The 26309-nt window shown below is 37.8% G+C and overlaps 1 protein-coding gene across 2 annotated transcripts in view; it reads right to left on the bottom strand.

Annotated features, from left to right (window-relative positions):
* UBXN2B (UBX domain protein 2B) overlaps nt 1-17313 on the bottom strand; it is a 30242-nt gene extending 12929 nt beyond the window's left edge. Inside the window, exons 1-6 of one of the 2 annotated variants that reach the window (XM_025870616.2) lie at nt 17175-17313; nt 11152-11255; nt 6403-6553; nt 3631-3714; nt 2696-2805; nt 2316-2388 (exon numbers count right to left, since the gene is read on the bottom strand). In XM_025870616.2, the coding sequence (XP_025726401.1) occupies nt 2331-2388; nt 2696-2805; nt 3631-3714; nt 6403-6553; nt 11152-11255; nt 17175-17255 (588 nt within the window). In that variant the 5' untranslated portion in view covers nt 17256-17313 and the 3' untranslated portion in view covers nt 2316-2330. Of the gene's footprint in view, nt 1-2315; nt 2389-2695; nt 2806-3630; nt 3715-6402; nt 6554-11151; nt 11256-17174 lie in introns of those variants that run through there. The other variant, XM_025870615.2, reaches the window with a different exon arrangement.
* Nucleotides 17314-26309: the final 8996 nt, after the last annotated feature.

Below are 26309 nucleotides of genomic sequence, written 5' to 3'. Positions count from 1 at the left end.
CTCATGGTTATCTCAGGGGTGGTGTGGGGAATGGGTTAAAGAGGTGGGAGATTAAGAAGTGTACTTGTCCTGATGAGCACTCGGTGATGTATAGAATTACTGAATCACTATATTGTATATCTGAAATGAATATAACACTGTATGTTAACTATATTGAAATTAAAATTAAAAAAAGAAAGTTGCATCACCTTATTAGTCCTAGTGATTCTCAATATAGGGATTTTTTGTTGTCACAGTGATCTTGAGAGTGCTTCTAACATTTAGAAAGCCAAATTGTAAGACAGCAATTTATATCTAAATAAGCACTAGAAAATTCCTATGAGGACATAACAGTTAATGCAGACATTTATTTCTAAACTCTGTGGAAGAAGTTTTAGAAAATTAATCAGTGCTTTGATCATTGTATGATTCATGAGTGCAGCTATCGTTCAGGGTCGGGATCCAGATACAAGATGCTCTGCCATAGGGATTCATCTTGCCTAATCAAGTCTTGTCTCGGGTTCCACAGAACCACTGAATGCCCTGCCAGAGATGTGCATGAATGACAACACTGTCTGTAATGTCTGAGCCTAAAATTTAAAGCTTAAGGTCTGTCTTACAAAGAAGCAAAAAACCTTTTTTTGGTGGGGGGGGCAATGCATTAATACATTTTGAAATTTTCAGGAATACTCATACCATATAAACTGAGAGAAGACTGCACTTTGTTTTGTCCGGAACTTTATCAAAGTCCCTGACTGCAACACCACTGACAGTAATTACGTTGCCAACCTCACATAACTCATTATTCCATCTTTATGTGTTTCACATTTTCTTGAGAAGTGCTAGACTGCACATAGTTGCAAACTATCTGACTACTTTTATTATGTTCTGGTGTGGTCAGACCAAAGCATTTATAAACTGAAATACATACAATTTTATGATAAATTATTTTATTTCAATATATTTAAGATAAATTTTATATCTTTTTGGGGGAAATAATATGCATGGACAGATTATATTATCTATGAATTCTTTGAGGATAGTGAAGACGGTGTTACTCAATATTTGTCATAAAAAGAGGACAGTGATTCTACAGCTGACCACCACTATCTGACATCAATCATTTTTCAAGGAGTCTTTTTTTTTAAATTTTATTATGTTATGTTAATCACCATACATTACATCATTAGTTTTTGACGCAGTGTTCCATGATTCATTGTTTGCATATAATACCCAGTGCTCCATTCAGTACGTGCCCTCTTTAATACCCATCACCAGGCCAACCCATCCCCCCACCACCCTCCCCTCTAGAACTTTCAGTTTGTTTCTTAGAGTCCATAGTCTCTCATGGTTCATCTCCCCCTCCGATTCCCCCCCCTTCATTTTTCCCTTCAAGGAGTCTTTTCTAAAACTATTCTTGATCATAATTTGTACTTCAGAATACAGTAAAAACAAAAACAAAAACAAAACTCTTTTAGGGCACTACAGCTGCTTGAACATTAGCCCAGAAAGCTTATGACTTCTTTTCATTAAAGCATAAATGAGTTTTGATTTACATTATAGTACACCCATCATCAATACGCTCTTGTCTTCCAAGGTCTTGAAATAAGCATCAATTTCAACAGCAATGTTGATCTTCCCTTAGCAGATGAACAAACACTTCCCTTATCCAGTTGCTCCCAGATCTTCCCAGCAACTGCAGGTTTCCAAGTCCACAGCACTGACTTAAACTATTATTTCCTTGTATTTACCACCACCACATACTGCCTCCTAGGGCAGCTTCCCACCTTTACCAAATGACTTCCGCATATTGCTTACAGCATTTCTTGCCATTTTTTGGTATCTTGTCATTATCTTTGTAGAATTCAAATTCAGATTTCATGCTAGTGTTCTAAAAATACCGTTCCTTTAGAGGTCCTTGACTCCCTCAATGCCAATGAGTTTCACCTCCACTCCACTTCAGCCATTCTCCTTGGACACATTTGTATCACTTGGAAAAGCCCCACCTTCAATTCCTGAATGGAGTATAACCTGCTACTCCAGTCCCTTCACTGCTACTTAAATCTCCCAGTTCATCACCACTCTTCTGTGTTTGGTTGTATTTCTACTTAGGAATGATCACATTGATCATGATCACATTGATCACAAATGATCACATTGTCAGCCAGTGAAAGCATAATGCAGAAAAGCTTTATAATCATAGCAAAATCACTTGATTCTTCATCCTTTACCAAGAAGGGCTGGTGAGCTACACTGTTCTTTCCATCGGTCAGGGCACTGTATATCTTGTTGACTTTCACAAATCATAACTTTAAACTAACCTGAGATCTTCTGACAGCAGTAATGCCACTTTAAAAGATTTCTAATATAAGTTGCTGAATTTCAAGCATACATGCAATGAGAGTCATGCTGTTAACAGTAAGCAGGACAGTGGCTTAGTGGGCGGGCAGCTACAGGCTAATCAACTGTACTGATTTATTACATGACGATGTTTCTTCCTGGAATGGGAGCATCGCTTGATCAGATTTTCAAAGTGACCAGTGTCTACTGCCCCTCCCCATCAAATTAAGAACCAGAGACTTACGAACAGCAACGCATCCTTTAGATACTTAAAAATACCCTTCCCCCAGCAACCACTTACAAAATATATTCCAGTATCTTAAAAAAAAAAAGTCCCACCCTAAGTAACAAATAGAATACAAATAATATATCTTACCCTCTTTTAACAGATTCCAGAAATTGAGCATTTGGTGGGTCATTATAAGGTCTCAGTTCTCCATCATCTAAACTGAAACCATTGCTCCATAGTTTAAGCAAAATCTGAACCTTTTTAATGTAGGAAAAAAGATAAAGAAATACAAGAATCCATCTGTATCAAATAATTTTAAGCTTCAAATGTGATATTTCACACATATTCACGACATAAACTTACACCTACTTTATTGAAAATATGGAGTTATTCATATTACTTTAGTTACAGTTAAAAAAAAAGATGTAAATGAAAGCAAGTTATGTTTGCTCAGCAGATTTGTACGTAGCTTAACAAATCAACAATAGCTGAAATGCCAAAGCCTAGATCCTGGCCTTGATTACAATTATTCTGCTTCACTGGGAAAATGAAAGCAATGAGAACACCCAGCTGCAATTCCACATCCACTTTACTCCTTCAACTGTACCTACACTCTTGTCTGCTACACAGGGCTGAAATATTATGTCAAGGGGCAAGACAGAATTTCCAGTGACCCTCCAAGGCTAAAGGAAACATGTTTAAATGAAAGTATAACTCCAAATTTTAAAACGCAAAAACAAAGAATGACTTTAGGAATTTCCCTGTTTACAACTCAGCTAATTCTCTATTATGACAGTATACTACTTACGATAATTATTACTGTATGTACATAAAGCTCATTTTGACAGTGAATCCTATATTATTTCAACATACAGAAAATATGTGCAATCTAAGTGCAAGGCACAACTGAGATACAAAATATAAAATTTGAGACTAAAAGCTTATACACTAGTCCTTTTAAAATCCATGTTTCAAAAAATAACAGAAAAGATATTATATTTATATTACCAAGTTTTAAATTTAAAAACAGTAGTAACTAGAGGCAAATATCTGCAACTTTTCATTTTGGTTACTGTACCTACATCTTGCAGTTGATTTTCTCCATAGATGTATTCAGACCGCTTACAAAAGGAATTACCCAGTCTGTATCCTCCACCTGTAAATGACTGAAATACACAGCAAATGAGCTAAAAATTCACTATGGTTTATGCGCAAAATGTTATGATAATGTGTGATATATATTTGAAAATTAGATCAACTATAATTAGCCAAACTAGTTTATACTTTCCAGGAAAATTTTATATTAAAATGAAGGTTTTATGTTACAGAGGAGTATACTCAAGTCAGAAATTCTGTTTCTTCCCATAAAAATGTTACTGACTCAGAAGTTGAAATAATTTAGGCCAATCTTAAATTAAAAAATACATTTATAAAATGAAATATGTATTTTCAAGTATAAACAGATTTTAAAAAGCTACCACTAATATTTTATGATATCTTACAATAAAAATTATGTTTAAAACATATTTCACAAATAACAGTTCACAGCATAAAGGAAGAATTTTATAAATAGGTATAAATTACCCTGAAGAAAGGCTCCATATTTATTTTATAAGCTGCTTTTATTCAACTGTAACAATCAACTATGACTGCACTTTTTGTTTTACCATACTGATCACAAGGTCTTCTATTTTTCAGGTAGGATAGCTTATGAGGTAAAAATGCCCTTCTTTTTAATCACCATGCATATCATAAATGAGCTTTTAATGATCACATTGTTTCTTTTCTATAGACTCAACATATCAACTAAATATATCAATATATCAATTCCACATTTTTCTTATAGAATCGGAGAACCTGCAAGAACGCAAATTACCTTAGATTTAACTGAAAAAGAATTGTAAGCTGTTGGTCAATTTCACTTCAACAAAGTGAAAACTAAAATTTATGTTTCATTAGAATAGCAACTCTCAGCAATGGTTCTCAACAGTGGAGGTCTGTCACAATTATCAGACAGGCTTTTTCAAAAGACATATGCTTCGGCATACCAGAAAACTGCCGAACCATAATACCAGAGGCCATATGGTAGTTTAGAAAACGTTCCCAAATGATTGTGATAAGGGAACTCGGGCTGAGAAATGCCAATTTTAAGAATATTATGACAATTACACACAAAAAGACACTTGATGTCTTCATTTCTTCAATAAACCAGTACGATGTCAGCTGATATAGTTATAAAAGCTGTATAAAAGATGTATAGAAATTTTATGAATGGCACAAAAGCAATTCAACAAATGGTGGTGTAGCAAGTGGACACCCATAAATAGGAAAACAAACCTTGATGGAAACCACATGTAAAATTAACTCAAAATGGATCACAAGTTTAAGTATAAAATGTAAAACTATAAAACTTTTCTAGATAACAGGAGAAAACTTTGAGGCCTACGTTTAGATGAAGAGTTCTTAGATAAGAGACCAAAAGAATAATCCATAAGGAAAAAAAAGATAAATTGGACTTTATCAAAATTAAAAACTTTTGCTCTGTGACAAACCCTGGTAAGAGGATGAAAAGACAAGCTACAATCTAGAAGAAAATATTTGCAATCCATATATTTGATAAAGAACTCAAAACTATTAAAATATATAAAGAACTCCCAAAACTCAACAGTAACAATTCAATTTGAAAATAGGCCAAAGTCACTTTACTGAAAGGGATAAGAAAGATAATGGCAAATAAACACATGAAAAGATGTTCAATATCACTAGCCATTAGGGATATGCAAATTAACATCATTGGCCATTAGGAAAATGCAAATTAAAACCAAAATGAGTCAATAACTACCCTTATCACAGTAGCTAAAATTTAAAATAGTGACAATATTAAATGCTGGCAAGAATGGAGAAATTGGTTCTGTCATTCACTATGGGAAAGAGTTTGGCAGTTTCTAAGAAACTAACATATACTGACCATACGACCCAACAGCTGGACTCTTGGGCATTTATCCCAGAGAAATGAAAACTAATATCCACACAAGAACCTGTACACGACTGCTCACGGAAGCCTTATTTGTAATAGTTCCAAACTGGAAACACCTCAAATGTCCCTCAGTAAGCAAATGGTTAAACTAACTGTGGTACATCCATACCATGGAGTACTATCAGGAATAAAAAGAATGAACTGAGACACTCAGTAACTCTGATGACCTCTAGGGCATTAAGCTGAGTGAAAAAACCAATCCCAAAAGGTCACATACTATGATTCCATTTCTATAATAACATTCTCAGTATTACAAAATCATGGAGATAGAGAACAGATTAGGGTGGCAAGAGACTAGAGATGGTGGAGGAGAGGGCTGAGGGTGTGACTAAAATGGGGTACACCATGAGGGAAATCTTTGTGATGACAGAACAGCATCTTGACTGAGTTGACAATTATACAAATCCATGCATGTGAGAAAATGACATAGAACTATATACACACATGGTACCAATGTCAAATCTTGGCTTTGATATTGTACTATAATTATGTTAGATATAACCATTGGAGGAAACTGGGTGAAAGGTACACAGGACCTGTGTTCTTTTTGCAAATTCACATAAATCTATAATTATTTTTTTAAGAAAAAGGTAAACAGAAAGTTTTCATAGAGATGTAAGAAATTGCTTCAACTTTCAATCATTAATAGAACGATTGTAATCTTATAAAAATGGAGTGAATGCTTAAAATAAAGATATATAGTTAGAAAAACAGTGTTTGCAAATAATATAAAAACCTATAGAGGAGAACGAATATATACATACACACACACACACACACACACATAGTATATTTAGTTTTTAAATTTAGCACTTACCTTAGATTTGTTATCACCAGAAGCTCTTGTGGCTTCATTCAGAGGGACAGCCCCATGTTCTCTTGCCTCTTTGAAAAGTTCATTCACAATTTTCCCAGTTGAAGGTCGAACTATATGTAATCCACTGTATTCATGTTCACTTGAATAGAACCTTTAAACATTAAAGTTCATGAATAGAAACTTAGAATACAAACAAAACTCCTTTAAAGTAAAAAGTTACAGTTAAAAAGAGCCATATCTATGACTTCTGTGGAAATATTTAATTTTAAAAATGGGATTAAGGAACGAAATAGTAAACAGTTCATACACTTCCTCATGGAGTTTGTGGAGATTATGGCAATCAAGCTCAGCATTTCACATGAGAAGTGGCTTGTCACTTCTTCGCCCCTCCTTCTGTAACTGCTTATCAAATGCATCTCTTGCACAACTTAGGCACTTTTGATGTGGTGTGCAAAGTAGTGTTGACAAGCAGAATTCAGTCTCTTCCCCTAAGGAATCCACATTCAGTAGGGACTTAGTGAAGGGGCTACTCATAGGGAGTTTATTCCTCAGAGATTTTTGGATTCAAATATTTTAATTTCCCTGTGTTAAAGGCAAATAATTTAGACCACAATTTTTTCAGTGTATTAGCTACATAGTGTCTAATTTCTAGTCTGACTCCAACTTCATAATGGTCTTAGGGAATATAAAAATTCACCTAATTTTTTACATAAGATTTTATCTACTTCATCTTTCAAGATTTTTTTTAGTCAAGAATATTAGAAAATATAGCCAATGAAATATTAACATGGAGACTGCCGGAATAAGGTAACAATCAAAGCTCATATGTTTAACTACCTCTACCCTCCAATCCAGTTCCAACTTTGTACTGAACTGTCTCACAAAACAAAAAAAATTATATCAGCGCCAGAGGCTAGGAACAGAGGTCACCTTCAAGACCTTCTGCAAAACTAGTACATGCAAAACTCAACAGGAAAGAGGGAAAGGCAGGGTAGCTCTCAATTCACTGTAAGTGAAGGAAAAATCCACCTGGAGAACAAATCCACCTGGAGAACCAATCAACAGCAGAACCCTATGAACATAAGACTAACTCCTAACTGCTAGGGGCAGGGGTAAGGTGGACTGTCCTCCATCCTGCCTGTGTACCGGGCAAGTACAGAGGTGAGTTTGCCCAGAGCAGGAGTCAGAGGAAGCCTTCCTGCCAAGCTTAGACTCAGAGGGCCTGGTGTAGCAAGCAAGGCCAAACAATACCATAGCTGGCTCTGAAGATGAGCAGTAGTGTGAGGAGGAGCTCTGATGTAAGGCAGCTATGAGATAGAAAGGGAAGCGGAGGGGGAAAGGAAAACAAAAGGAAAAGCTTCCCGCTGCAGCCCCTTCCCTCCCTGTCCTGTGTCTCTATTCTGGAAAGTACAACTATATAGTTCCTTTTTACGTCAGTCGTGGTTAGAGAGACCTTACAGGAAAAGTCTGATGTGGGAAAAGATTCACTACCTCCTTTACGGCTCATGATTTTATTTCCTGTTTAAGAAATCTTTGCCTACCTGAAGGTCATGGAGATATTCCATTTTCTTCCAGAAGTTTTATTGTTTTCTTTTTATATTATATTTTATTGTTTTCTTATTATATACTGTTTTCCTATTTACATTTCCTTTTGTATTTCGATACACAATCCATCCATTTCTCCTCTTTCATAATTAAGTATGCCTATATCCTTGACTCTCGTTCTCTACTTAAACTCCTCTGATCATCAAAACATTTGTGCACTCCCACAGATAACAACCTCCTCTACAGATGACTCTCAAATATGTTTTTAACACCCTGTGACTTGTGGTCAAGTGCGGAATTAATTAACTAATTTTTCAAAGATTTATTTATTTTAGGGAGAGAGAGAGAGTGCGAGTGAGCAGGGGAGGGGCGGAGGGAAAGAGAGAGTCTCAAGCAAACCCCCTGCTGAACACAGAGCCCATCACTGGACTGGATCTCATGATCCTGATATCATGACCCGAGCCAAACCAAGTCAGAAGCTTAAGTGACTGTGCCACCCAGACACCCCACTGAGGGGCTGAATTTAAAAGCACCTACTGAATCAAGTTCATCTCTCCAAAACTAAACCTATATTCCTCACATAAACCTTCCCATTAACAATCACATTTTTTCCTGCAAACCAGATTAAGAACCTTTAGGTTTCGATTTCTCATTCCCTTGCTCCCTATATCCCATGTCATCAAGTTTCTACACTAAATTCTTTGCAAGTCTCCCACACTGATTTCAACTTTCTCCTCCATTCCATTCATGCCATTTTAATCCAAAATTTTATTAGCCCATTCTTTAGATTACCATACTGTTTTCTTAATTTGTCTCCTTATCTTGTTTTCCCTGTTACAATTAATTTTGCACTCCATCACCAGTCCTATTTTTCTAAATATGTAATAATAATAGTTAACACTTATCAAGGTGTAACTATGTGCTCACTGAATCCTCCTAACAATGGTATTATCCCTAATTTACAGATAAAACTAAAGCCTAGGGAATTTAAAAAATTTGTCCATTGGCAAAACCTTATTAGAACAGAGAGAAAAAAAATTAGAACAGAGGTGTATCTATCTCTAAAATCAAAGCTTTTATCACTATATTACAGTTTTTATCATAAAATTTACATTTAAAAACACATATGGTGTTCCACTGCCTTCTACACAAATACAACTCCCCTTGGCTTTCGAGGCTGTCCGTAACATGGCTCTATCTAGGACTGGCTACATAATTTGTGGGGCCCAGTGCCAAATGAAAATGAATGTCAGTACATTTTATTTTATTATTTTTAAAAGATTATTTATTTATTTTAGAGAGAGAGAGCGGGGGGGGGGACAGAGGGAGAGAGAGAATTTCAAGCAGGTTCTGCACTTAGCCCAGAGCCCAACATGGGGCTCAATCCCACAATCCTGATATCATGACTTGAGTTGAAACCAAGAGTCTGTGGCTCAACCAACTGAGCCACCCAGGTACCTCTCAATTTAATAAATTTTAGATTATATAATAAGCTAAGAACAAACAACAAAAAGGTGGGAAGAATGCTCTGGATTGAGATTCAAAACAGGCATAATCAGGTGGAATGCATGGCCGTTGGTTACATCCTAAATCTGAAAAATGCTCGAAGACATATCTGACTATGGACTATATATTAAATGATTTTATGAAATTACTGTTCATTTTCTAAGGTGTGATATGTTATCAGGGTTATAAAGGGTATGTGCTTCTTCTTAGGAGATGCATGCTGAAGTATTTAGGGATGGAGTGTTATGATGACTGCAATTTGCTTTCAAATAGTTGCGTAAAAGAGCACTTGCATGAATGTAATGCTGTAACATGCTAACAACTGGTGAATACAGGTGACACATATTCAGCATATATTCATTGTACTAATCTTTTGATTACCTATGGGTTTGAAAATAAAATAAAAAGTTTGGGAAAAAATTAATATTCTTTCTTCTCATTCAGGTCCAAAAAGGTATGTCATTTTTAGCTCTGCTACAGAAAAAAAGGAAGTGGAAAGTGACAGACAAAAAAGAAAGAATAATTTCCAGTGAATTTTTTAAACTTCTGGTAAAATGACAGACCGTCTGTGAAGAAGATGTATTAGAAAAATTCCAAGTTTCTCCCCAGTAAGGAGATTTGCAGTATTAAAAAGACACTAATGAAAATATTCCTACAAACAAGAAAATCCATGGTAATAAAGTATACCTGGCTCTCATCTCCTAAATCTTCATGGCTGGCTCCCTTTCTAGTTCAGGGATTTTAACAACAGCAAATTCTATATAGGAGATCACTTATTAGATGGGTCATCATTCAGTGCAAACATAGGTTCCTGGAGTTCTAGATTCTTTTTTTAAGATTTTTTTTATTTATTTGACAGAGAGAGAGAGAGTGCGAGTGCACAAATAGGCAGAGCAGCAGGCAGAGGAAGAGGGAGAAGCAGGCTCCCCACCAAGGAGGGAGCTGAATGCAGGGCTTGATCCCAGGACCGACTGAGTCACCCAGGTGCCCCAGGTTCTAGATTCTTAAATGGAAGGCAAAAGGCACATAGGGGCTCCATGAGTGGGTTTTCAGAAACACAAGTCCTTAAAAACAACTGACAAAATTGTGTATAAATGCTGTTTTGCAGGGAGAGGGGCTGTAGCTTTTGTCAGATCCTCAATGCATCCTATGACTCAAAAAGAACCACTGTGTCTAAGAAAAATACTATTCAGTGTATATTTCTTTATGATGTCTACCAAAGTATTAGGTATTTAAGATAACTTTTCCGTTTCTTTCTTTTTTAAAGATTTTATTTATTTGTGAGAGAGAGAGAGCACAAGCAGGGGGATCAGCAGGGCAGACGGAGAAGCAGGCTCCCCGCTGAGCAAGGAGCCCAATGCGGGACTCGATCCCAGGACCCTGAGCCAAAGTCAGATGCTTAACTGACTAAGCCATCCAGGCATCCCAATTTTTCCATTTCTTTTAGCTTTCTGACTATTACCATTTTAGGAATACTACCTAAATAATATTTATTTTATTATTATATTATAATATTATAATATATTATAGTTTAATTTTATAATATTAATATATAATATATAATAATATTATAATTTATAATAATATTACAGTTTTAAAGAAAATTCCCAAGACCATTTAAAATAATTTAGGATTAGTGAACTAAAAAGAAATACAATGTTTAAAACTCAAACAAGACAAAAACAAAACAAAACTTACCTTTGAGGTGGTGTTCGTGGGCTTTTAAAGACTGTAGCTTTGGGTCTATCAGATTTGGAAGATTTGCATTTCACTTCATCTTCATATAATTCTGCCAAGGCCAACTATAAAACAACAGGTTTGTTATAAAGTATAACATAGGACTGAACTATTCTACACAAGTAGAAATTATGACTAGAACACGTGATTGTGTAGTACAAATTTCTAATGAAAAATAAAGGCTGCTGTTTCAGATGACCCCCTTCCAAAATAAAACCAATGTATCCCTCACTTGATAAAACTAACCAAAATGCCACATATACTGGAATACATTAAAGTTACCATAACTGCTTACTTATTTTCAATTAACTATTCAACTGTTTCAAAAACTATTTGGTAACAGATCATTTTCAAAGCTGAGCCTACAATTTTCCTATAATAAAAAGAAAAATACTTGAAGATGTTTCACACTAATGTCAGCCTGCTCTCATCAAATCTCATAAAATTTTTTCATTTAGCTGTTCAAGTTTTTAAAACCCAAGCACATACAATAATTTCAAAATTATTCTCTTTAAAAGTCTACCTGACGTAAATTTCATCAAGTTTAGGAAAATGAATTTTAAAAATATAAGACAATGTATTATATATATGGATTATATAAATTTTAGAAAGTAATATTACCAAATTATGCATTATAAATATATGGCTGGGTACTTTTAAATGAAACACAACAGTTTTTGAAATTGGAATTTTAAAAAGTTATCCAAATATTTCAGCATTGTTATTTTGTTCCATTTTGGACAAGAGTTCAAAAACTTCCCTTAATGCTCCCGTAATTGGCATGATCATAATCCCCGAAAATCTTTTGGAAAAAAAAAATAACAAAAAAACCAAATCCCCCTAAAAAACCAGATAAAGTGCTCCTTCCAGAAAAACAAGAGATATGAAAACTACCTCCAGGGCTTCTTTCAACAGAAGGAAAAGAAGAACTGGGGCAAAGTTACTTCTTTGAAGACTCTATTAGTCAACTTTTAAAATATACACACACAAAAAACAAAAACAAAAGGATTTTTTTCCTCCCTAATTTTTACTCCTTACCCCATCCCCATACACCTACATCAACTTTCATATTTCTAACATGGCAATTCTGTTAGAAATCCTAATTATGAAAGTGCTCTGGTATCTAAAAGAACTGAATTAAAACTAACTTGGGTTCCTATGGTGTGACCTTGGGCATTTTATTTAACTTCTCTGTGCCATGGTTCCCTCATCTTTAAATGTCTGTTTTAAAAAATTACCTTAGAGGGTCATTTTAAGGATCACAGCATGCATGTGAAGCACAAGGCAAGTGCTCCATTACTAGAAGATATTAAAAAATGTTTAACAATGACTATTATCAGTGTTTCATTTTCCCCAAGATTTCCTTATTCAGTGTTATCTACACATTATAGTCTCCTCCCACCCTAGCCCCTCCACGATGAAAACAAAACAAATGAGAGAGACGGAGACAGACACTCTGCCTGACTACTTGGGTCCAAAGTTTTCAGAAATTTTACCTCCCTGAAATCTGTTCAAAACAGTATTCCTTTATGGAAGTTCCTCCTGAGCTGATTATTTCAGCTCTATGAATTACTTTTATGTGATTTCTAATCCCATCAATGGAAATGTTACCTATATTGCAAAGGCCCACTTCAGCCATCCTTCACAAAGCCTTTTCTAGTTTTCTTAACTAAATGATATTTCTTTCCTAACTCCTCATTGTATATGCTATTCTATTATTAACATTTATAAACATTATATTGTCATCACTTGTGTACCTTTCTCACGATTTTATCCTTCCTACTATAATTTAGGTTTCCTAGATGGTTTCTAATATAGTACTTCATGGACACGAAACAAATTCATGTTGAATTATGTAGATAATAAATATAAAGTTGTAGATTTTTAAAAATTTATTTGAGAGAGAGAGAGTGAGAGAGAGAGAGAGAAAGCACGAGCAGAGGGAGAGGCAGAGGGAGAAGCAGACTCTCAGCTGAGAAGGGAGCTGGATCAACGTGGGGCTTGATCCCAGGACTCCAGGATCATGACCTGAGCTGAAGGCAGAGGCTTAACCAACTGAGCCATCTACGTGCCCCAAGTTATATATTTTAAAACTCAGATTACATTTTCTATATAGTTTTTTATCTTGTTTTTTGTTCAAGAAGATTTGAACAAACCCTGTCAATCAACTAATTTTCTTCTATAAAATAAACGAATAAAGCAAATATGTGTTTTGATTCTGTGGACTATATATATTAATAAGATATTAATATATATTAACAAGATAGGAATATGGGGTAAATTGTATTAATGCAGGGAGTCCACCTAGCTGAAAAGGTCTTAGTTATTAATGGTGCATTACTAAAAGGAAAATGAATGATATTTAGAGGGAATTATTGCTGGGATTCATTATCTCCCTGCAGCATCAAATGGTATCAGTTCATTAGTAAATATTATAAAGAAATTTAATTTATGGTAGTTGACATAGCAAATGACACCACACTAGAAGAGGAAATGATTATTTAAACTGATCAAAATAAAGTACTGGTCAAAACAAATAGAACAACTAAATATCAAATAAAGAGATAAGAATATGTGCATTGTGAAGTAATGAATCATTGTGAATTAACAGGACGGAGTGTTCCACAGGCTACACAATTAGATTATGAAGCTATTTCAATTACACAGAAGGAATAAAGTATGTAAGCACTGATAATCTTTGCTTTAGATTTCGAAATGTGAAGAACATGAAAAGAAACCTGAGAGCAAAGTAATTAAGAACGAGAAAATCAGGTATGAAGCAAAAGATTAAAATTACTGCAATTCTCAGTCTTAGAGCGACAATTGCCAGAAGGTAACATAGTGATTTTTTAAAATATAGAACAGCAATATCAGCATCACCTGGGAACCTTTGAAAATACAGATGCTCCAGCCCCACCCTAGACCTAATGAATGAAAAACTCTGGGGTGGGGCCCTGCAATCTGTGCTGTATCAAGCCTTCCAGAGGATTCTGATGCATGTTAAAATTGAGAACCAATACTATGGAATACTGATATCCAACAGCAGTAGGATACTTGTGGCAACTGTAACACAGTATCAGACATTCTTGCTCTTTTCTCACTTCTAGAACTCCCCTGTTTACCCCACCCAATTCTAACCCTAATAAATACTGAAGTTATCTCTAATTATCCTCCAACTCCAATCTATATGGAAATACAGAATTAAGAACAGAAATCTTCTTCCTTTGATATTATTCTGGAGGAAAACTGGGACAGAAGCATACACTTAAATATGTTAACCAACTATTAAACCCATGTTAGTAGACTGAGGGGAACCAGGAGAGATAAAGGTCTCAGAAAATGTTCAGAAATACTAATAAACACTGAGGTTTTGAGGGCGAGGGCTGTCACTAACAATCCCATCCTAAACCTTTCCATTGAACGTTTCCCAGTTTGGGGGGAATGAAGGGAGCTAAGATCTGCTCTTGGTTTGAGATCCACAGGAGATTTCTGCGGTTTATGTCAGAGGCTCACAGTGCTGGGAGGCTTTCTGGGAGACAATCATCCATGTTTCCTCCTGTGCTAAATGAGGAACTTTCCTGATTTAGATGCCAACAAACCCTACACTGCCTGGCAGCTAAGATATGCATACTTAGGGTATCTTTTGCTTGTTCCAATTAGTAATATCTCCCTTTTCCTCTATAACACTGTGAATGACTGACTCTTAAAGCAAGCTGTCCAGAAAGTAGGAAGTATTTACTGAAAATTACACTTAAGATAAGCACGGCTTGATTAAACAATAACAAGATAATCAAATAGTAATCACTATTCAAAAAACTAGTTGGGGAGAAGAACATTATTCACTTCTTTTAAACCCACTCTACTTCTTTTAAACATACTCTATTTCTTTGTACATCATCACTTTGGTTGTTTTTAGGTTTCTTAGCAAGTTCTTCAGATTTATTAAATTCTAAAGGAAACATTATCAATACTTAGTGTATTTGATATCCAAATCACATTTATAAAAAAACAGTTATCTACCTACCAACCTAACTACCAGAAAGTAGATTAAAAAAAAAAAAAATCCCCGGGGCGCCTGGGTGGCTCAGTCAGTTAAGCATCTGCCTTCGGCTCAAGTCATGATCCCAGGGTCTTGGGACGGAGCCCCACATCAGGCTCCCTGCTCAGCGAGGAGCTTGCTTTTCCCTCTCCCACTCAACCTGCTTCTGCTCTCTTTAGCTGTCAAATAGATTAAAAAAAAAAAAGAAAAAGTCTTAAAAACAAATCCCTATCCTCTAATTGATGGTGAAGAGGAAGGCATTCTTTCAATTAGTGACATCTACCAAAATATCACCAATCATTAATCATATATTAATCTGCTGGATTAAGTCTGTAAATTTGCCAAGTATTAGGCAATCATTAGCCAAGCTGCTCTCATTTTTCACATGAAAAGAATAGAATGAAATTAGAGAAAGGACATTAAGTTATATAGTTTTAACTTTAATGGCATTAGAATGGACTAACCAGTTAAAGTTACAGCATTTTCCTCCTTTAAAGAAAAAGGAACCAAATATTTACCAAGCAAGTACAGAGCCAGGATAATATGGGAGTGGCATGGGCACTTTATGGACATTTCATCCTTGACACCACCAACATCACCCCTAGTTTACAAATAAAAACACGGAGGATCAGAAAGGTTAAGACATTTCTCTTACATTCACAGGCCTACTAAGTGACAGGTCCAAGATGCAAACAGAAATTGATCTAACCAGAAACTCTATTTTTTCTCAATGTCCCATGTTGCCTCTTAGTGCCTCTTAGTGATGGTAGTCTACCATAGAAAAGATGAGGCAGATCCTATTCCTTGATCCTGTTTACTACTTAATTGACTTTACTACTACTTGAATTGACTTAAGAGCACTGGAATTATTCCACATTCGGTTCATCTTCTAACCTGACACTGAGTTCTCCATTCTCCGAATTCTTCATTTTATGTACTGCTTAATTTGGCATTCAATCGTACTCCACCTTAAAATGTCATGGCCAATATATTCATATATTATTTCTGCAAAAAATAGATGGACATGCTTTTTACACTTCTATCTCCTTCAACAGTGTCCAGCACTAACTATAGATTTGATGTCCTATTCATCTCTGCATTGGTGGAGTTTAGCAGTATGTTGCACAGCAGGTGGTCAATGCTTGTTCGAAGTAGAAGTAACTGTAACAGAACTCTTCTACCGAGGCATGTAGATTTGGTGTCATTTACTTTTAATAACACAACTCCTTATGACTGTTTACTTGTTGATTTTATCATTGGTCTTAGGAGACAGGAAAAAAAAAACCGCCTAAATGAGCAAAGCAGTATTAAGCATCTGAAAAAGCGAGATCTGGTGCATTGGTATTTAGCTCACTAATGTCACCATGAAGTTTTATTTCGCTGTTTCTTCTGTGCAATGTTTCATAGACGGTAGCTTTGACAACTGGGCGGTGCAGCCGTAGGATGGAATACTTTAGCTCACTTTTAAAAGGGAAAAGCTAGCTGATAAAAAGGAAGCATTTTTATATAAAAGTAATCCAGACAGAAACAGCATCCAAGACAAGAAAGATCAAACCAGCACACATGTTACTACTCATAAAGTGATCCTGATTTCCCACGGGCACAGTAAAGCTTTCTTCTACAATAAGTCCTCTGAAGGAAGCACCAACCAGTGAACCACTCAACTGACCCCACACAATGCCATTCGAAACAGCTGCTTCTTAAATTGCAAATCGGGTGGAGGGGGAACGAGGCCCGGGCAACAGGGAGTTGGGCTCGGGCACTTGTTTCCACGAAAACCACTGTTCGATGCACCGCCCTGAGGAGACCTGCGACCCCGGAGTCACAATTCAGTCCCCAGGTGGGGTCTGGGCAAGGGCTCAGCCGAGGCCAGGGGCGGACTCCGACACGCACCCCTCCGCGCCGTCACCCGCCGCCGCGCCCCGCCCTCGGCCGCTCGCCGCACCTGCAGATCCCGCGCGCTCGGGGGCCGCGGCCCAGAGGACCTCTCCTGCTCCCCCGGCTCGGCGCCGCCACCTTCCGCCATCTTTCACCGGCCCGCCAGCGCCTGCGCCGAGGCGCCTTCCGCGCCCTCCGGGGCCGGTTACCAGGCAACCGCGGGAGGGGCGGTGCCTACGCGCTCCCACTTCCCCCCAGCACCCGGCGCGCGGCTCAGTCTTCCGGCGCCAGCCTTCCAGTTCTGTATTCTTCTTTTACTTAAAGGAAACTGGTACAAAGGATTTCTCCGCAGGGACGCGTCTACGTAAGCCTTATGTTCTCTCTGCAGCACGCCTGAAGGCACTGTAGGCCACTCTAGAGGGCAGCATAGACTTTCAGGTTCTTTTAACTCAACAGTGAAAACATCCTCCTGATGCATTGTCTAATAAAAACGGCAACCTTACTTTACTCGTCTTGGTCAAATTCTCTCATCTTCCCTACCAAAGACTGGGTGGTACGTCGCGCCCAATGCGTGAATTGGTGTTGAGGATGAAAAACACCGTTAAAGCTCTTTGCACTCAGAACTGGAGGCTACTAAACCCTCTCCATTCATCTGAGATTTGTTAAACTACTGTCTTATTCCAGGCACTTTTATGCCCCGGGGATGCAAAGGTAGAAAGCAGTAGTCCTGGTCATTATAAAACTCACAATCTAGTGGGGGAAAGAGAGATATAAACAGATAATAAAATGCAATTTGCAAGAGAGCTTTGCATTGAATGTTATGAGTGGGATGTGGGGTGTGAAGGAGAGTATTCTGTTGGTGCCTGCTATGTGCACCATCGTAGGTGCATTCCATGTGTGATCTCCTCTATCTCCCTGTTAGTTAAGCATTATTATTACCGTGTTATACCCAAGGAAACCAGATAAGTAACAGCTACATTCACCTGTTGTGAATGGCAGTACCAGATACCAAACCTGGCATGTGTTGTCCCAGTATTCTTTTTAATACAACGTTCTGCCCTAGAAATCCCTGGCTCTTCTTAAGTCCCATAGAGCCAATGACGTTTTGGCTGAATCTTAAAGGATAAGTGTTTCCAATAGACTTTGGACCAAAAGGGACCAAAAGGAATGGCGTTGGTTTGAGATACCATGTCCTTGTTGATAAAGTACTACATGGTTGAAGCTTAGAAGAAATGACAAAAGATAGTAATGGGGTTGTGGGGTATAGATCTAGATAGGAGATGTAGGCTTAGGACAGATTCTGAAAGATCCTGCCTTAGCGAAGAGATTGAACATCACCTCTGAGCCAGTGATTTTCAAATGCACATTAGAGCCCACATTAGTATAAGTATACTCTTAACCCCCCTTACCTACTTCACCCATCCCCCACCCCCTCTGGCAACCAGCAGTTTGTTCTCTATAGTATAGTTCAGAGTCTGTTTTTTTGGTTTGTCTCCCTCTCCCTTTTTTCTCCTTTGTTCATTTGTTTTGGTACTTAAATTCCACATATGAATGAAATCATATGGTATTTGTCTTTCTCTGACTTGTTTCACTTAACCTTATACTCTCTAGCTCTATCCACGTTCTTGCAAATGGCAAGATTTCATTCTTTTTATGGCCAAATAATATTCCATTGTATATATATAGCACATCTCCTTTATCTATTCACCTGTCGATGGACACAGGTTGCTTCCATAATTTGGCTATTGTGAATGATGCTGCAATAAACATAGGAGTGCATATATCCCTTTGAATTAATGTTTTTGTATTCTTTGGGTAAATACCCATTAGTGTGATTGCTGAATCACAGGGTAGTTCTATTTTTAATTTTTTGATGAGCCTCCATACTGTTTTCCAGAGGGGCTGCACCAGTTTGCATTCCCACCAACAGAGCAAGTATGTTCTTTTTTCTCCACAATCCTGGTCAGCATTTGTTGTTTCTTGTGTTTTTGGTTTTAGCCATTCTGATAGGCATGAGGTGATAGCTCATTGTAGTTTTCATCAGAATTTCCCTCATGATGAGTGATATTGAGCATCTTTTCATGTGTCTGCTGGCCATCTGGATGTCTTCTTTGGAGAAATGTCTGTTCATGTCTTCTGCCCATTTTTAAATTGGATTATTTGTTTTTTTTGTGTGTGTTGAGTTGTATAAGTTCTTTATATATTTTGGATATTAATCCTTTATCAGATGTATCATTTGCAAATGTCTTCCAGTGGTCATGTTTTTTGGATGACCTTCCCCAACAATAGTCAACTAGGAAATGTAACTAAGAAAAAGATGCTTAGTAAATTGGGGTAATCATCACTGCAAGTTTCCCAGAAAGCTGTAAAAGCCCTGAGATTTCCCCTTCATCACGGCAGTAAGAGATGCGAGAACTGTTCTCTGGTTTCAGAATTGTGCAAACATTACATCAGTCTTACACATGAACTTTGCAATATCTATTTTGTCTGTCCAGAGGCATTTTCTCCCCTTTTTGCTTTCTTCCCTGTCCTCAGTTGTGTAATGTGTTACCACCTTTGTCCGTTCGTGAAGTGTCTAGACAGAGAAAAATGACCATATAGAGCAAACATACAAATAAAGGAAGAGGGGCAGCCACCAAAATGGTAGCAGCATATTTCTATCCACCTGTGACTAAAAATAGAGCTATAAGTAAATGCACACAGGATTTAGATGCCTGGTTGAAGCCAGGCAGGCAGCATTCAATAAAGGAGGCCATTCTAATATGACAAGATGACACAGAACATGATGACCCAGAGAGATCAGTGTTAGAGTTGTGTAAGACCAGGAGAGGCCTCAGACCATGGCCTTGTCTAGGGGTCTATTGTTAGTCCCATTGACCAAGCCCCTGACATTCCAGCACCCCGTGTGCAGACTGTCTACTGCAGGGGTACCTTCAGTAGGCTAGAGTTGTGCTGAGATACTGGCGCCCCTGGGTCTTGGAAAGCAACACAAGGTCTGAGGTCACCCTGAACAGGCCCTGGACGGTCACTTCTGTCAGCAAGCGACACATATGTCGTCATTTCCTGTCCTGGGAAACACTGACTCACAGCATTGCTTTTGATTCTTTCAACCACTACAGTAATATTGACCCAGAGGCATCTGAGCATTATGGATTTACGCAGCTCTCCAGCAAAGGACCATGGTGGTAACGTTGGGCTCCTCCATTCAGCTGTTCCTTCAGACTCTGGTCTGTGTCTCAGCCCATCACCTCCGGAACCCCAGATCACCCAGCACATAGAATTCAGCATCATCACCATTTTCCACAATAGGACCTACAAATCCGCTCTCCAGGGAAGGGTTCAGCATCTCAGGTTGCTCCAAATGAACACTTGACTTAACATGTATTTTCTGTGGTCCCTTTTTACCATGCTACACCATCCTCAGGGGGAGGATAGAATTTCTTTCTTTCCAGTTCTCAAATGCAAACTCCCCATCCTTTATCAGTCAGAACAAACAGTTGAAAAATAATTATTAATGAGCCATCTCTTGGGGTTTTATCTGCCACGCCGAGCTCTTAAGGAGCTATTTCTTTTTAACAAGTGCTCTGCAAATTCTGGCGAATACAATCAGCTTCATCTTCTTAGATTCATGCATTTTTGATCATGCAGGGATCTTTTGAGATTATCTTCTGATTATTCTTGGCTTTATGAGATGTTTCTTGGCCTATGAAGAAGTGCTCCTGCTTAAAAAAAAAACCAAAAACAGAAACAAACAAAAAAGCATTGCAGTGTAAAAAATGTCCACTAGAGGGAGGACCAGCACACAGGCTTGCCTGGAACTTGAGAATCCAACTGCAGCTTCGGATTCCTCCCAATCTGGACTGAACAGAGAAGGTAAAATTCTCAGGGATACAGTGTTATATAAAATGTAGAGGATTAAATATATTACTGTGATTGTTATTCTGTAGAAATGTAAAGCTGAATTTGGGGGGGAGAGAGTTGAATTGGTGATGTGAAATTTGCAGTGGTTGTTTCTACTCACTGCAAAATAAGCTGGGGAAAAAAGTTAAAAAAATTATTTAGGAGGTTCCTCAAAAAATGAAATATAGAAATACCATATGATCCAATAATTCCACTGCTGGGTATTTACCCAAAGAAAATGAAAACACTAATTCAAAAAGATTGATATACTCCTATGTTACTACAGTGTTATTCATAAGAGCCAAGATATGGGGATAATATTTATATACATATGAATTATATATGTGTATGAATATTACTCAGCCATAAGAAAGGATGAGATCCCTTTTTTCTTTAGAAAGCATGAGATTTTGACATCTGCAACAACATGGATGGACCTAGATGGTATTATCCTAAATGATTCAAGTCAGACAGAGAAAGACAAATAGCATCTGATTTCATGCATATGTGGAACCTAAAAAACAAACCAAATGAATAAACAAGCAAACAAAAAGCAGAAGAAGACCCATAAATACAAAGAACAAACTGGTGGCTGTCAGAGGGGGTCTGGGTGGGGGGGAGGGCAAAATGGGTGAAGGAGAGAGGGAGACACAGGCTTCCATATATGGAATGAATAAATCATGGGAATAAAAGACACAGCATAGAGAATATAGTCAATGATATTGTAATAGTGTTGTATGGTGACAGACGGTAGCTACACTTGTGAGCATAGCATAAAGCAGAGAAGTTGAATCACTACGTTGTACACTTGAAAATAGTATGTCAGTTATACTCCAAAAAATTAAAAAAACTATTTAAAGCATCTAGGGTAACCAAGTTTTATTAATTGATTTTATTGCAAACTTTAGCCAAGCTATCCCTTAAACCTTCATCTTTTTGTGGAAAGCACTCTCTCTAAAGATTAACACCTATCCAATGGTTTTCTTTCCCATTGCTCCAGGCTCTTCCCAGCTTCTGCCCTTCACCTCTCTTCCTTGGCCCCAAGACAAACATGCCAAATCACCACTATCAGCAATAAAGACCAGAATTAGGGCAGTAAATGTGAATAACAAGAATGCAATAAATAAAATTTCACTTTAAATTCCTACAATGACACTAGTGATCCTCCCAGCCTAGAGAAGTGAGCCTGATCTGAGTATGTATTTCATAGAACCCCATAGGTCATTCTTCATTCTTCATCACTAGGGAACTCAGGGGTTAATAATTATTTCATGCCATTATGCTAAGTGAAATAATCCAGAGAAAGGCAAATACTGCATGGTATCATTTATATATGGAATCTTAAAAAAAAAAAAAAAAAAAGCCAGACTCTTAGAAACAGAGAGTAGATGGTAGTTGCCAGGTGCTGGGATAGGGGAAATGGATAGAGGCTATAAAAGGGTACAAACCGAGTTGCATGATGAATAAGGTCTGAGGCTCTAATGCATCGCATGGTGACTCTAGTTGATAATATGACATCGTACAACTGAAATTTCTAGAAGAGTAGATCTTAAGTATCCACTGCCCCCCTAAAATGGTAAATATGGGAGGTGATGGGTGTGTTAACTTAATTGTGGGGATTCTTTCACTATATATATCAGGTACACTTTAAGTATATCACAATTTTTTTGTCAATTACATCTCAATGAAAATTTAGAAAGAAACAAAAATTCATGTCAGAGAACAAATTCTGAGAGTTCTTCACCTTAAGGATACCCGAGTACCTTATAAACTAAAGAGATAAATAAGGAAATAACTATTTTTGTTTCAGGAGGTTCTTTTACTTTCCAAAAGGATATTTTCTGTGGGTCTTATAAATAAAAATGTTTTATAGAATGTTTATATATAATTATATTTCTGAAACTTTATGCATTTTTAAGTGCTGCTAAAGCAGTGATACTGTGTAAATATTTTAATACTATAACTATTATATTCCTTTTGAGCCTTTTATCTAGCTCTGTTCTAAGCCTGCATGAATACCTCATGGATATTAGACTGATGGACCCTGAGCCCCATCCATCAAAACACTGAAGACCTGGAGGATACATATCTGCCCACATCCTACGTCCAAGACACTTTGGATCCTTAGCCAAATGTGCTTCAGTTTGTTTGTCTTAGAAGGAGACCAGCTTTACTCGCAGATAGACTAGAATCACTTGAGTGTCATTCAAGGAAGGCTAGGTACTGACTCTGACCCTGGAACACAGGTCACTGGATTGACAGTGGTCACCTAAGTTTGGCCCACCTGGTTCTCTTTCCTGGGATATGGAGTCGATTTCAGATTTGTAGGTTAGACTGCCCCAGGGGCTGGAATTAAAACGTGCAAAGCATGGGGCAGCCATTTTCTGCCAGGGGGCTAAGGAGAGTCATGAGGAATGGTGGTGCAGAGAGAAATAAAAGAAAAAAGCAGACCTCCACAGAGAAACAGTGCTGACATGGGAGCACCTTCTGGCTTTCTGACATCTGTCACTGCTTGTCCCTCTGACTGGCTAGTAACTTCCCTGCTTCATGTCAGGACCTTTATGTTTATCATGCTATCAAATTCTCACAACCTTGTGAGGTAGACATTATCATCCCCACCAACACCGGTACCCACTAGCAAACATGCTCAGAGTGGGTGAAATACGTGGCCACGTTTGCCCAGCTGGTTATGTGGAAGAGACAAGTTTGACCGGAAGTCTCCTGGCTTCCCTGTAGGACAGCCAGGGTCCTGAGAGGATCTGAGAGGAGGCCAGAGAGCAGGAAATGGTGAGGGTGCAAGGGCCAGCGTTAAGAAACCCAGGGAAGGGAGGCCAGGGACTGAGGGGTATGAGAGCCCAGAGGGAAGGGTGAGGAAAATGTTCTCCTATTTGATCCATCTACTTTTTTCATTATGTATCAACTAGTTTTAAAAATCTATAAAATGCATAGTGATGGTTAAAATTATTCAATGAGCATGGAAGGGTATAAAGCAAACAGGAGAACTTCCCTTTCCCATAGAGGACATCCCAAGCATACATCCCTGAGATAACTTCTGTGACAGAAGGGTCACAGATGTCTTCCCAGGCTACTGCTCCCTCAGTCCGAGGGGCACCTGGGGCTCTCAGATGGTCCCTTTTCCAAGTGTGCATTACCAGGGTGGGGCCTGACACAGGCCCAGCAAAGCAGCACCAGGCCAGCTTGATGAAGGAGCAGGAGGGGCGGCGTGGCAGGGGTTCTGCTGTCTGTCTGTCTGCTTCTGTAGGCTGACCATGAAATCTCTGGTGGGCAGGGTGCGGGAGCTTGGCTGGAGCCGGCATTCCAGATGCCCAACACACGGGATGCAGGACACGTGGAGCAGCTTGGGGGCTGGAGGAGGCAAAGGCTTTTGGCTTGTGCAGTGACCCCCAACTTTTGTCCCCATAATATTATTATAATGATTGTAAAATTTTGGACACAGGAATTTCATTACCTGCTAGACCATCTAGACAGAAATATGTGGTAAATGGATGGAAACAAACATCACAAACTTAGGAGAGGCAGGCATTTTTAGACCAGTTTAGGTGTAGACACTTACCAGATTGGACTATTTTTTTTTTTAACAGTCAACATAAATCATAACATAAAACTTTTTGCCATGAGCAAACGATATATTAAAATTGGCTTCTAGAATTTAGTTTTTAAATAAAAATTTAAAAAAATAATTTTGATAATTAATTTTCTTTGGCAAATTTACGCCACATACTAAATTTACATTTTAGAGCCTAGTTTGTATTTACATAAATGATGTTCACCAGGATACCTTTCTCTAAGTCCTAATGGTTTATATCTTCTTTTTCAAATGTATAAGTATCTTTTAAGTTGTCATGCCCAAAGACATTTGGAGAAAAACCATATGAATGAAACACCTATATTTCTTCTTCATTGGTTATATAATGTGGCATCTTACTGTCTAACCCACAGTGTCCCATCAGCTGAGGGAAGCTGCATTCTTGTTCTCCTCAGACACAGTTGACTGCACATAATAAAGCAGCAGCTTCCTAAAGCTTCTCCAGTTCCTTATTAACAGCTGTAACCTGGTCACGGTCTGAGCCATACAATTTGACTAGTTTTAACCTCTGAAGAAGGTCTTTTTCCTGAATGAGTTTGAACAGGCTTCGCCAATTTCGCTTTTTCTTCATTTAATCCTTGTTTGAGAAGATTCTCTTTTGCAAAATCCTTTTGGGGGCCGCTGCATGTCCTAGTATCAAGTGACTAAGATACACATGCGTGGATATTCTTGAAGGTGTTTTTCAGATATGTCCTTTCATCAAATTCACTGTTTGTGTGTTTAAAATTTTCTGGATATTCCAGCAGTTTTCTTTGGTTGGAGATACTGCTTTCTCGGAAGAAGGCTGATAGTTTTCTTCATCCTTTACTTGATGACATTTTGCCACACTGTAGCAGGAATGAGATGAAGATCTTATTTTCCTGCGTTGTTTTCCAAGTGTTCGCCTCACAGGTGGTTTCCTTGAACGGTTTGTATGCAGGGGAGCTGGACTGGTGCAGGCTGTGGAGTGCTGGGGAAGTGCTGAGTCTGATGGATTTTCTATCTTGAAAATAAAGATTTTATTTATTTATTCGAGAGAGAGAGAGAGAAAGAGAGAAAGTGCACGAGTGGAGGGAGGGGCAGAGGGGAAGGGAAAGGGAAAACAGACTCCCTGATGAGTGCAGAGCCCAATGTGGGGTTCCATCTCAGGACCCTGAGATCATGACCTGAGCCGAAATCAAGAGTCAGACACTTAACTGACTGAGCCACCCAGGCACCCCTACAATTCTGTATTATTACACAGGTGGAATGATAATACACATATGATGCAAAAACTGACTCTTTCTCTTTAAGTATAAAGTTTAGTCTTCTTTTCTTATAAGTATGCACAGAACCATGCCTTTAAAAAAAAAGTGGTTGAACAGTACTCCATATAGTATGGCTGTGTCAATGTTCTGTAATTTATCAGTATCCTCTTAGAACATTTAGGTTGTTTCCAGATTTGTTTTGTTTATGCTATGAGCAATAATACTGTGATGAATATTTGGGCAAAAATATCTGTGGGATAAATTCTTAGAGGCAGAATTGTAGTGTCAAAGGAGATGAGATTTAAACTTTTGATAGATATTGTGAAATTACTAACAAACTTTAACACCAACTTATTCTCTCCCAGTTTGAGAGGGAGCCTGTTTTCCCATACAGTTTCCAACAGTCTTTTAATTTGTAGTCAGAGAGTTGGAAAGTGCTATCTTCTTTTTTTTCTTTAATTATGGGTGG

Source organism: Callorhinus ursinus, unplaced genomic scaffold, assembly GCF_003265705.2.
Source record: "Callorhinus ursinus isolate GAN/ISIS: 27379988/994484 unplaced genomic scaffold, GSC_fseal_2.0 scaffold5, whole genome shotgun sequence".
Lineage (NCBI taxonomy): Eukaryota > Metazoa > Chordata > Mammalia > Carnivora > Otariidae > Callorhinus > Callorhinus ursinus.
Note: the sequence above shows the minus strand (reverse complement) of the source record. Positions and strands in the feature narration are given on the sequence as shown.